The following is a 15,907-nucleotide window of genomic DNA, read 5'->3' as shown; positions in this document are numbered from 1 at the left end:
CACTTTCCAAAGACCCATGGCTGGTAACAGATTAATTATCATGTAAACACCGTGAAACGATTGTGCACTTAATTTGTTAGCAATGAAAGCTCACATAGATGCACTATTAAACGTTTTTTTAAAAAGTCAGACATCATGTGTGATAGGGCTGTCACTTTTTCATATTTGAAATGATTTCAAATCTCCCAGCTTGAGAGAAAAGTTCAGAATCCACCGCTTATTGAATTAGGTTTGATTAGGTTTTCACTCGTGTGCCACCGCTCCAAGCAGTATATTGGGCAGTATATTTCAACACAATGACATTTCATGGAGTCTGATGTCAGGCCTATTTCATATGGCAGCAGCTACTATGCTTCCTATTAACAATGGTGAATCAAACCAATGAAGGTAGAGTTTATTATTTTAGAATATTATTGTTTTGTTTTTTTGCATGAATCTGAATGAACTTCTCCTCATAATGATTTTGTTTGAATTCATTTTCAGGGGGAAAAAGTGACAGCCCGTCCTGTGTGATGAAAAGAAGCGTTATATTCCAAAAATGAATTTTCACACATTCAGTCAATATTAACAAGTTCATTAAATGAATAAGTTATGTGAACATAAGTCACGTAAACAGCTAACTCATTTCTACAATCTAAGTTATATAATTCACAGCTCAAGTAAATTTGCAATTAGTTGTATTTCCTATTTTAGATGATGACACTTGCCTTCAATCTCTCAATGTGTTTAGTACAGTTAGTCAATATTAACAGCTTTGTGAAAGTTACAACACAAAACCTTTGTGATGAACAGTAACAAGCAAAGGACGTTATACACAAGAAATCTATAAAGCTTAGTTTAACTAAGAGCGTGGCAGGATTAGTGAGCCAAGCACTAGTACAAAGGTGTTTTGTGTTTCTTTCCCTGATATTAGCAAATTAAAAAATATTTAAAATCAAGACCAAAATGGGAATATATTTAGACTAGCTCAAAATAAGAAATCTGCTATCATCTCTACAATCTGTATTAAGATTGTTTTCAGCACCTGGTAAGGGAAGCTGGGGCTGATTTAGGACCATTTAGTGCCACTCTAGTGTTTTTTTTTTTAAATAGTTTTCAAAAAGACTGCACCAAACTGGCATCTGTATTACCGTTCTCCTGGTTGGAAAACAGCCTACTTGCACTGGACACCGTCTTGCCGATGTCGGCCAGCGAGCGCAGGTTGGACTTCTTGGTCTGGTGGCGATGTTTCCGTAGCAGCGTGTACATCACCTTGTCCTTCAGCTCCGCCTTCAGCTGGCCCGTCTCTATCTGGCTGTCAGTGATCAGCTCTGAAGATGGAGAGAGAGAGGAGAGAGAGGAGGAAAGAGAAGGAAGGGGAGAGAGGAAGATGATGTCGTTGATGATGTTGTCTTGTGGAAAACAAGAGAGTTTTTCATTTTGCAGTTTTACTACACTGCATTAAGGACTCCAAATAGTTTGGTACTTTTGATTAAATAAACTCATCATCCTTTTTGAGACATTATGTTCCAGCCAAAACTGATAGTTTCAGAGGTGATTAAAATCAATAATAATGAACAGTTTTTCTTTAACAGTTTTTCTAGACTGTGGAACATTCTGCCCCCCAGTATTAGACTTGCCTCTTCTATTTGCACCTTTACATTTCTGTAGCCTTTGATTCTGCATCATTTGCTTGTGTTCTTTCGTTCTTTTTCTTCTTTTGTCTTTTCTTCTTGGTGTTTTGTATATACTTGCACAGCACACTTGTTGTTTTTAAGTGTGCTTTATAAATAAAGTGAACTTAATTTGCATTGCATGTGTTGCACAAAAGCAAATTATGAACTACTTCCAAACAATCTTTTGTAGAGATTTTATCCGATAGCCTTAATATAGCAACAGCGTCACTCAAAGTAAACAACAAAGTCACTATAAAATGTCTTCTCATACTTGTAAGGGCTCGATTAGCGAATCCCAGACTGTAATGCTCCTGCATGTGAGCTGAGTCTTCCATGACATCATGAAATGGCTCAATCAAAAGGTCTATTTTTAAAAACAAGGTCAGCAGCCTGAACGCTGAAAGATAGCAGCCTCAGGGAATCTCTCTCTTCCTGCAGAGTGGCAGTGCTGTTAATGGCCCATCATTCAGGTCGGTCGGCCTCAAAGCCCGACTCCGCCTGTACAGTCTAGGCAGCACAGCCAATTACTTCGCATTAATCACTCCGAGTGGTAACTCTTCCTCTTGCTCCCTCATGCAGAGAAAGGAAAACGGCGGGGTGGTGGCATGAGATGGGAGGGTAAAGAGAGATAATCGTGTCAGAGCGATGGAAGGGGGTTGCCTCTCTTCAAATTCGGAAGTTTTTCTGTGGCCATTTACAAACTACTATTTAAGTCCAGTGGTGCTCCAGGATGCAGCCTGACCTCTGGGCTTTTCTACTGTTAACAAAAGAGAGGGGGAAGGAAGGCGCTGAGCCTTGTGTGTGACACGCATCCATCCGTAAATCTGTGCCCACCACTGGCCCATTATAAAAAGGCACTAGACCAGTGGGTACAGTTAAAAATCAAGCAAGCAGACCGGTTCTTGTTTGCTGTAAGTCACAGGCACTGAAGATTCTGCCTCTGTCATACATTATACAGTATTATACAGTAAAATGTATGGACTTCATCACACAAAAACGTTACACATTTCCCAGTTTTGTTATTCATATGGAGTGGAGAGATGAGGAAGGAATGACCGGATGATCTAGCCAAGGTAAATAACACACCATGCTATCAGACTTGGAGAATAATTAAAATGTGCTTTTGTCTGCCTTGGCCTGTAAATGTTTCATTTGTGCCAGGTAATGTAAAGCAGTTCTTAAAAAGCAACCATTCCATATAATGACATGAGCCAGGTTCGCTCAGTGCAAAACAGACTCTCACTGGACTCTTCTGGTTGCAAGCTTACAATTGCCAGTTGTAGTCTGATTATTGCTTTTTTCTCAATAGCATTACAGTGGACTAGAGACAAAACTAACAGTATAGTCCAGCAGCAGCTTGCAGACAGGATGGTGGCTCACTGGCTCTTCATATCAATAAAAGTGTCAAATTCAATGAGTTTTACAAGTTGTAAGAGTTCACTGCCACCACCCTACAAGTCAACATTGACTTATTCATCTCACTGGTATGACAGCCACGATGGCTGCCATTGTTACTGCGCTGGTCAAGTAATTTAGACTCTGTAGCATAGGCTTTCCCAACCCTGGGGTCGCGACCCCAGGTGGGGTCGCATGGAATTCAAATGGGGTTGCCTGAAATTTCTAGTGATTGAAATTTCAAATAATAATTATTATTATAAAAAAAACACCACACACAATTTAAAACAACTTAACGTATCCTATGTTTTCACTTCCCCTCATAAAAATCGAGTTCAAATAAAATGCAGGATATTGTTAACTGAGCTCGGCATATCTTGATTCACGCGATCACATGTGACCAGGCTACGTGCATTCCCACGCTCAAACATAAACAGCGCGCAATTTAATTTGAGTCATTGTTTGTTCAGCATTAATTTGTAGTCTTGTAAATACAAGCTCACCTGTACATATCCTGCACTGGGAAAATAAAATCCTCACTTTGTGCACTAATCTGTGGCTCATCCTGGCTATTCTGCCTCCGGCTGCCGTCCACAATAATATACATGAAATAGCCTAAATGTGGTCTAAAATGAACGTTTACTTGCAACATAGTATTACAAACTAATCGAAAACAAATTAGTTTTAGCAAAAAATGGTCTGTGTTTTGAATGTCTGGGGTCACTAGAGTTTTGTGACGTCAAAGTGGGGTCACAAGCCAAAAAAGGTTGGGAACCACTGCTGTAGCAACTGATAATGACTTGTCAAAAGGTAATAAAATATCCCTCTAAATGGGCTGAAGATAAAATAAAACCTGTGACATGTAATAAGTTGCTGGATAATGTAATAACATCACATTATTACCAGCGACTTCATAAGGCATGTAACATATTTTTAATTGATGTTGTAATAATAGTGCTTGATAATGTAATAACTTGAGTGATTACATGCTTCTTAATGTTATGAGTTATTATATCATTAGTCAATCTTATTATTATATTATCAGTTAAAATAATGGCCAATTAATATGTAATAATTTGATGTTATAACATTACCCATCAATTCATTACATTAATAGCTTGTTGACTCCTTTAGGGTGACATTTTATTACATTTTTACAGTTATTGCATTATCCATCAGTTATCAGTTGCCACTTACAAACTTATACAGGCTACACTTTCAAATTATGTTTTCACCTTTGAGGTTGGTTGACACCTGGCAAATTACGAACAATTTCATGATTTAAACTTAAATCTTCTGAAACAACATTAGACCTGTATACTTTGAAACAATCCCTAATTTCCTTTTTCCCATATATGGAAGTAGCTGTTGACCGGCCAACTTACCGACAACCTGTGGCAGAGTGGAAGCTTCCATGTCCAGCATGATGGTGCCTTTCTCTATGCACATCCGCAGTTCAAAAAGGCTGTGTAAGGACAGCGTAGCCACATGGGGTTTACTCCAGCGCTCACCACCTTTCTCCACCTTCTCCTCAAACTTGATCCACCTGGATGGAAAAGGAGGAAAGAAGGATTCAACTGCAAGCTCATTTCAGATGCGAAACTTTGTGGCTACTCTAAGTCAAAATCAACAAACTTGAGAGCACAAACCTCTACCAACACTGAACAATTCTCCAACTTGCTGTTAAACCCAAAGACATCATTCCTATCACTTAAATCTGGCCCCAGATCCAGATCACTACCAAATTGTTTCTGTCCACCAAATGTCATGGAAATGCCTGCATAAGTTTTTGAGATATATCCTGCTGACAGACAAACTAACAAGTGAAACATAATTTCCTTGGAGGTATCTCTTTATTGATGGTATCTTTTCAACCTCAATAGGACACCGTTAAATGTTGTTTCAGTGTGTTGTATTATTTGGTGAGATGCTATTGCAAGTACACTTAGGATTTGATGTTACTGTGCCATAATCCAATGTAAGCATTCATACACAAGACCAATTCAGATGTCAAAAGAATGATGAACTAAAAGTGACCGTAGAGGACATAAATCATAAATCTACATGACCAGCCAACATAACAACATGCTCAGAGATCAATATGCCAGCTAACATACCTATAGTAGCAAACAGTAGCATACACAATGCGTTCATTTCTTTATGTAATAGATTTATGGCGTAACTTGTGGCTTATCAAACCTACTTGAATAAATGTTTTTTCACCTAGCATGACTCTTAACCAAGGTTGATTGCTGGATAGCTGAAACTAATTCAAGCATGCAAGTTAGTGTTATCAAACCAAGGAAGACTAACTAAGATAATAACATTACTTAACATTACCCAACATTACCATAACGTGACCTAAAGCAAATTCCTAAATCAGGAAAACGCCTCTGGTGTGCTCAAATGGAGCCTTGTAGCACAGCAATTTGATGCACAAGCAGAATAGATAGGAGAATGAATGCAAATACTCCTGCAGTCAAGGAAAACTGTGTTATCTTATCATTAGTACTAATCAATTTGCTCTCATAGAGGAGACGACATTGTTACCTGGCAACTCAACCCCATTCAAATTGTAGCCTTTAGTAAAAGCCTCCATAACTCAATGAAGCACACATTGCCTTGACAGCGGGTTGCCTTTAGCTGGGTTGGCAAAGCACACAAACATTTGGTTGCATGAAGGCAATGCATGTGTATGTGTCATGTGTATAGAAGCTTTGCAGTTGCGTCACAAATCTCCCAGCAGTCAATCATGGAGGTCTACCGGAGAATTCGCTGCGCACAAATAATGTCAAAATATATAATAACCTGGCTAGAAAATTGTAAATGTCTGAAAAAGACTGATGTGGTGTGGGCGTAGATCCATTCAGCAACGTTACGCTTGTTCTCGTTTCAAATGTACAGATCTAAGTCTGCTTCTCTGAACATTTACCATTACTGATGTTGAGGAAGAAATGGAAAAGTACCTATAAGCAACATTCCTATATCCTCATTTAATATGTAACCTTTGTCCATATTTACAGCTTAAACTCAAGAATACTGAATCTGCTTCACCATTATCAGATTAAACTCTAAAGTAACATCTTGTGTGTTTCTCACAGAACTGTGAGCTTGGAACGTGCAAATGCCCAAATCTCATTGTTCAGTCTTGTTCATATGACCATATACCTTTTGACCAATAGCTTTATTATATTCTATCTGTATTAACATAATCATGAATATTCAACACTATAAAACTTTGTGGAATCATCCAGATTTTGAGCTCCTTGGCTCCCAACCTGCAGATTGAATAAACCTGTCAAACTGCCACGCTCTTGCCCTGAGTTTTCTTCCACACTGCCAAAATAAGGGAAACAGCAACATAAAGTGTCTTAATATGGCGTTGGTTGACCATGAGCCACAAGAAATGCTCCATTGTGTCTTGACATAGATTCTACAAGTGTAGGGATGCAACACAATTCTTCCACAAGTGATTCCACAAAAGAAGATTTGATGACAGTGGTGGAAAACACTGTTTCAGGCACCACTCCAGAGTCACGGTGTACATTGTTTTTATGGTCATCAAACCATTCGGTGACTGCTCATGCCCTGTGGATAGGAACACCACCATCCTGGAAGATTCCAGTGCCGTCAGGATAGAAATACTGCCCCATACGATCACCAAGAATGGCATTTTCCTTGCTCTCTAAGGGGGTTCAGTGGGCCTAAACCATGCCAGGAAAATGCGTCCCACACCAGAACTGAACCACTTGAACCCTTCTCTCTGAGGGAAACAAGCACTCACGCCTGTGGACTTCTTCTGGCACAAGCCACACGTGAACCCATGTGCTTGGTGAACAGGGAGAACAGGGTGAACAGGGTGAAGGATGACTCATCTGACCATATGACTTTTTTCCACTGCTCAGTAGACCACCGCCTGTGTTCTCTGCAGTATGCACTTTAAGATGTAATAAGGCGTTTATGTATTGCATCCCGACCATAATATCTCTTTCTGTGGGATTCTCTCGAACCAATGCCCAAACATCAGTGTTGAAGTGTATGTGCTACCGTCTACAGTTGCCCCGGTGATGTCTTTCCCTCAGTTGTCCATGCCAACATCAGCTTAGCCGCTGCCCCTCATGAAACATCAGCAAGTTGAGTGGTCTTTGTCACTGAAGCTCTGACCAAATGTGACCCAACAAAGTCATTTCTTCAAACCATGGTAGCCAAATAATGGGCTACTGGGTCTGCCTAGCATTTTATACACATCCCTAAGCATGACTGGTTGTTAACTGCTTAATTATCATAGGAACCACACCTGTGGAGAAGCTCCTGCTTTCAGTAACCTTAGTATCCCTCATCCACTCAAGAGCTTCATTTATACAATGGGAACATGGAAATATGCATCTTTTAACTGAAAATTAACTGCTTGTAACACTTCAAAGTCTCTTCAAAGACATTAAAGTCTTAAGATTTAGGATTTAAAGTGCAACAATTATTTGTTGAGCACCATGCGGTCTAATATGGGATGCAGGTGTCATCTCTTTTTGGCACTACAAAGTAGTGACTATGGAAACCACTTTGCATTCTTGAGACTGAGATTATCCTCAGCTTGTTTTTCCAGTATGGAGGTTTTATTTGCTCACAGTGGATGTAATAATGCCATTAAAACATTTAAGGTACACAACTAGGTGCAGAGCTCAGTCCTGCTCCATGATCCAAGATGACGCTGTGAAGGACGACCATTTTAGAGCCTGCTGACATTATCTCACCAGCAATGGAATCAGCTATAGGGAGGACAACATTCTTGTGAAGGCAAAGGAGATTCCTTTGGTCAGCTGGGAGAGAGAAGGCCCTGTTCTTTATACGACATGGACAGGTTATGTCTTTATCACCCTTTACTGGCAGGTTTCTGTTTGTGAGTTGAGACAATAGAGGAATGACTAGATTGTCTAGTCTGGGTTTCTCTGTGAGGGGTTTGAATACAGTAGACTGAGAGTCTGTGATGACTGACATTACGTTTCTGGATCAGTCACTGCAAGGAAGGGCAGTAAAACCACTTTTTCCTCAAACAATCCACCTGAATATAAAGTCTAATTCTGGGAGTCCAGCTGCTTATTGGAGGACAGGTCCCAGTCCAGAGATTTGATGGGGAGAACCGTTGTTTACTCTCAGAGTAATCAAAGGCTCTCAGGTGTCCAGAGAAGAGAAGGTCATAGGTGTCAGTGTCCCACCACCATTTCTGCCATTCCCCTGCTCAGGAGAACATGGCTGCCTCTCTTATGAAGGGCATTAGCATGTAGCAGTGGCATGTGCTTGTTGCAGGCCAGACTATTACCTTCGGGGGCGAGATGGCTAGACTGGCAAGCCAATGGATTATCCACAGAGTGTGTTAATGCTAAACCCAGGCTGCTGATCTCCTCCAAGTCTATGAACTGTACCATCTGAATGTTAGCTGAACCTACAGGGTCCAAGGTTTGTCCTCAAACACAGATAGATGGCTGTGGATGTAGCGGCCCTGCAGCAGATGGAAGATGAGCTACCATTGGCATCCAAAGGAAATATTAAATCTTTATTGCCATGGTCGCATTGAAGTTTGTCATCAAACTGCTCAGGGTCCAAAACTAACAGGCCTAGCTCATCAGCTGAATAGGGATGAGACTCATTCATCATAGTGATAGTCGGCTGTGAGACATAAACTCTACAAATCTCTGTAGTAAAGTTGATGAATATGAATCAAACTGTCCTGGGGCATGGGGGAAATATATTTGAATATTAAAATTAACCGCTGTTCCGCTCTAAGGGAATGAGTTGTCCAACTTATATCAACTGGTCTTTTATAAAACAGTTAGCATAGTAAATATTATCATTTCAAGATTTTAACCATCCGTTTAAGAACCAGACAAAAACTCTCCCATTCAGTTTATTTGGCATATATGCAGATGAATCAAATCCTGAACTTAATGCCATGCTGATATTTTGCATGGTCAGAGTATGAGGGGTCGAAGTTACAAAAATTAAATAGTAAAAATAGATCTGATGAAAATGCACATAGACTGAAAAATGTAGTGATAAATTGTCAAGTGATTTGATAAATCCAAAGACAATTTGATTAAAATAGAGGTGATTTGCATTTCATTTGCTTCATCACTACTTTCTATTATTATAATTTAAACAAAATTGTCATTTATTGTTTAAGGCGAGCCCTAGAAGGATGGGGGAAAAAATCAACTAATGAATTTAAAGGTGATGAAAATGAATCTGAATTTAAAATGAGAGTGATAATTTGTTGTTTTTAAACTTTTTTTTTCTCATTTTTTTCCATCAGATGTTGTTACTTCCACCTCTCACAGACCGAGGGATGAGGAACAGAACAGAACTGGTCCTGAGCAGTTATCCCATGCCAGTCGCTCCATGCCAGGTTTTTATTTGGCAATTTGGCTGCCAGAGAGTGAATCTGGCAGAGAGCCAGCACCACCCAGTGCCTGTGAGATCTTTTATTCATAATGGGACCCGTCGGTACACTAGGTGAGACATTGCTCCGTGTCTTAATCTCTGCAGACATTTACAGAATAATAAGTTTAACATTAAAGATGCAGGATTGACGTATTTCACCTTACGTCAGTCATATATAACTACTGAGAACTCAAGAAATAAGTAACGAGGGAGGAGGAGGAACTGAAACTACTAAAACTGTTTGCCTGGACATTTTTTGCCATCACACAACTTTCTGGAAATTGTGCAGCTTTCCATCAAGTTAAGAAACTTTTGGTCGTATTTGGTTGGAAAACAAACATAGCCTGGTAGGTAAAATTTGGTGGGTTTAAAAAAAAAAAATGGTTGAATTGCTATTTTATTGTAAAAAAAAAATCACATTATGCCCTCTCATTTCATTTGAGAAATCTTTGACTGACATGTATGATGTTCAGTACAAAGACTAGGCTTCCCTGCACGATGCACTTCTGACTTGGCCTTATTATCATAGGGTCATAGTCATAGTTTTCAATTGACGCTACCTAATCGCTATCATATGAGTGCATCACGACTGTTAACTGAACGGCAGGAGCAGGACGCTAGTTAGCTAGCTGCAGATCGTGTCGCTGCCATGCTTAATTGGGGGAAAAACAATGAAGCGTACAGAAATGAATGAGAGAATCAGCCTGATCTACTGTACAACTAGAAGGGCACTCGGAGAGCACAGACCTCCGCCAAGGTTCATGCTATTATTGCTTGTTCGTGAGTTGGATCCGGATCCGCTCCCAAATTTAATGGGTTCTTCCTTGGCCCATGCTACACCCTTCCACGAAGTTTCATGAAAATCAGGCCAGTAGTTTTCCATAATCCTGCCGAAAACATAACCTCCTTGGCGGAGGTAACTATGGATTGGACCAATTCCATGACATGAGTTCCTCTAAATATATTACAACACAGAAGTCAGCCTGCACTGCATTATAAAGACCATGCCACAGAATTGACATATTAATGTCAGAATGTTAGACTACTGAAGTAGTTTTGTTCGACTGATTAAAGGTATATGGAGTTTTTTTGAATGGCTTTTTGTAGGCTGACTTGTCAAACGACCTAGGGAAGCCGACACAAGCCACGCCTCCCTCTCACATGTCATAATGTCGCCTTTTTGAATTTTGACTCAATTATTCAGTTGAAGCCCATCTACGCTAATACTTCACCAATCTGCTGATTAATTAGTTCATTATTAGTTCTATCATTATTAATACCAATGTTGGGGAAGACTATGATTTGTTCATATAATGTTCAACTCAAAAACAAGACTAAGTCTTAAAAAGGCTACTCAAGTAAAATTAAAATTACCTTTGAAAGCACTCAGAGACTTATGACAGTAGTGTTCCTCAAAAAAAAAAAAAAACCTCAAATACACTGCTTTCCATTTGAAGCAAATTCAACCAATAATGAAGTCACTTCCATCTGCGGTGCATTTGGTCAGAGGTTAGACAACAAATCACCTCATTGGTGGCCTCAAACAGCAGTCCAGGGGTCCCATTTCCCTCTGTGAGATCCTCATTCATTGAGAGCTAATGATGTATAAATAATCATCCCATCCCATCCCATCCCACTAGCGGGCCACACAGGAGAAATACATGAAAAACATGGATGGAGCTGCTGCCAATGCAATAACACAGCAAATTTCCCAGTGTTAAGTCTTGATTTTACAGTGACAATTATTTTAAGTTGAGGTTGATTGGAGAGTTGTTTGTCTAATCATGAAGCTGATATGGTTCTGTGGCAGGTATTCAAAACTATTAAAACTGTTAAATTAACTTTTGATGGGTGTGGATTTAGACTGGCAAAGTGACAACTAACACTGCCACATCTGCTGTGTAGATGATTTTTCTCTCATACCAGGCACTGAAGTGTATTTAATGTTTTAAATAATTCAGTACAAAGTCAAAGGAGAGGGCTAATCAACCACATCACACCTGTAAAATCCATGAACACACAGGAACTTTGGTGGAGTGCGAGTCTCTTACCTGGCCGTCTCCTTCCACTCCATCTCCTGTCCGTCCACAGACAGCAGCTCGTCCAGCTCGGTGAAGAGCTGCGGGGGCGCCGGGCCGTCATCCTCCTCCCCGAGGATGAAGCGGATCCTCTCGGCCGCCGGCGAGACTGCGGAGAGAGGGAAAATACTGCGGGTCACAGGTTGGCACTGGTGCCCGTTCGGCAAGGCTTTGGGCAACGGCTTCCCCTCGCCCGCTGAGCCGGCCACCGGAGGAGGCGGAGGAGGTGGGATTCTCACCACCACCAACTCTTCTCCTCTCTCCTCCGAGTCCTCTTCCTTCTCCTCCTTCTCTTCTTGGTTGTTGTTGTTGTTGGACATCTTTGTGACCCGATGACCCCCCCTTTGCTCTCCAAATCAGGGTATGATCCTCAGTCAAGTTGTGGTGGTGTGTGGGTGACAGTCGGTAAGCTGCACAAGCTCACCAGCGCAGAACCCCCAGAAGCCCAAAGAACAGCAGCAAAACCCTCATTAGAGTCTCGGGTGGAAGTGACAGCCGCTCTCGATTGCCCACTGCAGCACTTTGTGAACCAGGTAGGAGGGGGGCCGAGGGGGTTTAGGGGTCCCCTCAGTGACAGTGTCCCCTCTGCTAGCCCCTTCTCCCCCCCCCCCACCTCCCCCCCCTTACTGCTCAAACAGGCCTTCGCCATTGGCCCTCCAGCTTTGGCACACTGCCCCGGAGCCCCTCATTAACAATTAGGAAATGGTTCACAAACTGCCCTATTCTTTACCAGAGAGGCTTTGCTTTCCTTCCCCTTGTCTTCTCATTTGAATATTTAGTCAAGCATCAGTGCATCTGGAAAAAAGAGCCATACAGAAATTCAAAGGGGACTGATATAGAAATAATACTTTTGAACACTACTCAAACATGCTTTACTTTGGTCCGAGGCCATTATAGTATCTTCAAACAAGTGGAAACTCTAATTGAACTTTGTATGAGAACAACTGAGGAACCCACAAATAATGACGAGCCCGTTTTCACGAAAACAGGCCCATGCATGTAGAAAACTCCACACGTGAAATTTTTGTCATGAGCAAACAACCACAGAAGACGGGTCTTACCAGCAACCACGCTACATCATTAGAGCAACTGCTTGTTTATGGAAAACCACACGACAGTTAAGTACGTATGGTTTCTCTGCATGAGGAATCAGACTTCTAGAGTGTAAAGAGACGTCTGTAATCAATAAGCCAAATCCGGTGAATTCCACATGCTGCATCGTGGAGATCGACATATCGGTTTAGCCTAAAAACGAGTTCACTGTGCCTCCAACAGTCTCCACCACTAACCCCCGTTTCATTTTGGCTCCGCGTCAGATTCCTTGGACCAGCGACCCGTGCCCAGCCGAGGCCCGGCCAGAGCGAATGTCACCGCCACCAGGACTCGTGCTGCGTCACGTCAGTCAGGAGGAGGCTGCATAATGTATCGCACACCAGAGACGACAGAAACACATTCACAGTTTCATCTCGATGGAATGAGCATGAACGGATTCAAGATTCAGATGCCGGCAGTGTCTCTGACTCGAGTCGGAATTTATTGGTTGCTCGAGACTTGACTTGACACATGGAGAAATTACTTTGCACTTGACTTTGACTTGTACTCCAGTGACTGAGACTTGACTTCTAATAAAATGACTTGATAGTAAGTTAAACGAATACACAATTATAAGATATGATTGATAAGATAATTGATATTTTGTTTTTGTTTTTTGCTGTTATGCGAGTGTGTGTGTGTGTGTGTGTGTGTGTGTGCGTGTGTGTGTGTGTGAGAGAGACAATGAAGCCTCCTGATCCATACTGGTTACAAATGAGCTTCAGTAAGTACCATGGCATAAGAGTGTTGACTAGGGTTTGCCCAATATGGGTTTTTGAAGGCCAATACCGTTATTTTTTTTATTTTTTTTTTATTTAACGGAAATTATGTGCATATATTCAATATCTTTACATTGGACCATTGTCACCCTAAAAAATTACAAGTATTCAGTGTTTCCCGAAGAATTTCCTTCTTGTCAGGGTGGAAATGCATCAGAAACAGCATTTAGACCATCATGGGACTCTAAAACTCTCCACTGAAACCCAGACTAATGAAATTCCTTTAGTGTTCGCAGCTCTTTAAGGCAGAGTGACCCACCACACCTATTCAATGGTAGGGGAAACTCTGGGATACATTACTGTCTCTGTGCTGGGTTGATGTGTTATGTGTTTTAACTCACTGTCTTATTGTTTGTATAATGTATTTAACTGTATTGATTTGTTTTATTGTCTTTTATAATGCTTAATTTGTCTGTTACTACTCCTGTTACTACTTTGCTGCTGTCTTGGCCAGGTCTCCCTCGCAAAAGACATTCTGAATCTCAAGTGGCCTTCCTGGTTAAATAAAGGTTAAATTTAAAAAAATGTAGCTGTGGTGAAGGAGGAACCTCCATCATATCGGCCGGTGGACGACACTGACTGGCCGATATCCAATATTTAATACAAAGCCAATATTATCCGGATATATTGGTCTAAACCTAGTGCTGACTCTCTAACTACAAGCCTGGAGTTTCCTCAACACTTGACATTCAGATCGGCAAGTAGGTATATTTTCTGCAAGTCAACAGATATATATACCACCCTAAACGTTACCACAACTACCACATTTATTCATTCATTCATATATTCAGTCAGTCAGCAACATTCCTATGATGACTGAGGTAAATGAGGTAAAAGCTTAAGGTTTTCCCTCACTTTGTGTCTTCTGTCGGCACAATAACAACAACAACAGCAGCAGCAGCAGGTATACGCCAGACGAGCAGCTGTGAGATTACTAGGTGGGACACAAACTTTCTGCTGGCACACACACACACCCGTCGCCACAAGCTGCAACTAGCCTAAGTCAGAGAAGTCGGTTTAATAACACCCCAGGCAGAATAATGTACATGTGCATTTTACGCATTTAGCTGACGCTCTCATCCACGGCGACTTACACTGAGTACAGTAAACAGTAAAACGAGCTTAAATGGCTGTATCGCCGAGATTACAAGCAACCAATAGTGAGGAGGGAAGGTCAGAGGGTCAAAGCCTCAGCACCTGGTAATAGATGTTACAAACCATTGAATGTGCATATATAATATAGAAGAGCTGGATAGAGGAATAAGAGTGTGCAGCATCTTCCTTTTAAGTGAGATTGCACTTCTCACACTTCTGACTAAGTAAAAAACGTGGAAATTGAAATGAATTAAGTTTCTCATAATACATAGTGGGCATCAATAACAGTTTTTTTTTTGTTTGTTTTCAAAATTGAAATTATCCAGGAAATATTTCCAATCATCTGTAAATATTGATTAGAGACTGATGCTGTCTATCCATGTTATCCAGTGAAAGCCCAAGCTGGTGACAGGCAGAGTGTTGGTGTCAATGCAATACTGTCCCACTCGAGCAGTTGCTAAGAGAAGGGGAGGGGAGGTGGGGGGGGGGGGGGGGGGGTTCGGTTCAGAGTGAAAGCAAAGAGGGGTGAGAGCGAGTACGAAAAGGAGGGATAGAAATGAAAATCCCATCGTTCAAACGCAATTTCAAAGCTCTGTGTGCTCTAGCCAAGAGCCATGGGCATACAAAGGGGACTTTGTCCCAGCAGCGGAGGCTCATGGGATAGGGGATGGAGGAAGAATGCCCGCTGCCCGGCAGAAAGCTTAGTGTGACTGCCACTAAAGGCCTGTTTAGTCCCACTCTTGACATGCATCCTACACAAATACCTTCCATCTCCTCCGACCTTTTTGAAAAAAACTAAAACTCACCACAGCAAAAGGCTACATGGGATCTAATAGCAAGTTTATTGTTTGTGACTGTACATGCAGCAACATTGTAACTCCACTTCACCTCTTTCAAAGAAATGAGAGGATCTCTGAGAATACAGGAAATGTTTTCCATGCCACAAAGTCTGACATTCAGTATGCAGGGCAGCTAGTGTGCAATGCCACAGGGAGCGAGCGGGGCTCGGCCTGAATGCAGAGTGACACCCTGAGGGTGATTCATTGAAAGCACAGTATTTATACCAGGACAATCCAGCTCTGGTATTTTGTTGTGATAGCTGATGGGGGCGAGTCCCGATGGGAATGTAACAAATACCAGCTGGCAAAGCACCTGAGTGGAGAGGACCACTGCCCTCTCTTCAGGTGTACTGCAGGAACAAGATTAAGGTGACCGAATTTCCACCGTGCTTTCACTCCGAACGGCACAAAGCAGCCCATCACAGCAGGGTTGAGTTTAGCTTTGCTTTTAGGTTTTCATGAACAGCACAAGAGGGCTTACATACACTTGTTTTCCTAGGAAAGCTCAGCAACACAGCCAAATTTTTTTGGGAATCGTT

The 15,907-nt window shown here is 41.4% G+C and overlaps 1 protein-coding gene across 1 annotated transcript in view; it reads right to left on the bottom strand.

Moving 5' to 3' along the window:
- LOC139640897 (electrogenic sodium bicarbonate cotransporter 1-like) overlaps window positions 1–15,907 on the bottom strand; it is a gene marked incomplete at its 3' end in the record, with an annotated part of 69,152 nt that overhangs the window by 26,170 nt on the left and 27,075 nt on the right. Inside the window, exons 5-7 of the mRNA XM_071515088.1 lie at window positions 11,537–11,672; window positions 4,436–4,596; window positions 1,131–1,310 (exon numbers count right to left, since the gene is read on the bottom strand). Coding sequence (XP_071371189.1) covers window positions 1,131–1,310; window positions 4,436–4,596; window positions 11,537–11,672 — 477 coding nt within the window. The remainder of the gene's footprint in view (window positions 1–1,130; window positions 1,311–4,435; window positions 4,597–11,536; window positions 11,673–15,907) is intronic.

The sequence above is a fragment of the Centroberyx affinis genome, unplaced genomic scaffold (assembly GCF_046629955.1).
Source record: "Centroberyx affinis isolate AG114_WGS23_722 - 3 ecotype Tasmania unplaced genomic scaffold, CSIRO-AGI_Caff_v1 ptg000303l_1, whole genome shotgun sequence".
Taxonomy (NCBI): Eukaryota; Metazoa; Chordata; class Actinopteri; order Beryciformes; family Berycidae; genus Centroberyx; species Centroberyx affinis.
The sequence above is the reverse complement of the archived record's forward strand: the minus strand, read 5'-3'. Positions and strand labels throughout refer to the sequence as shown.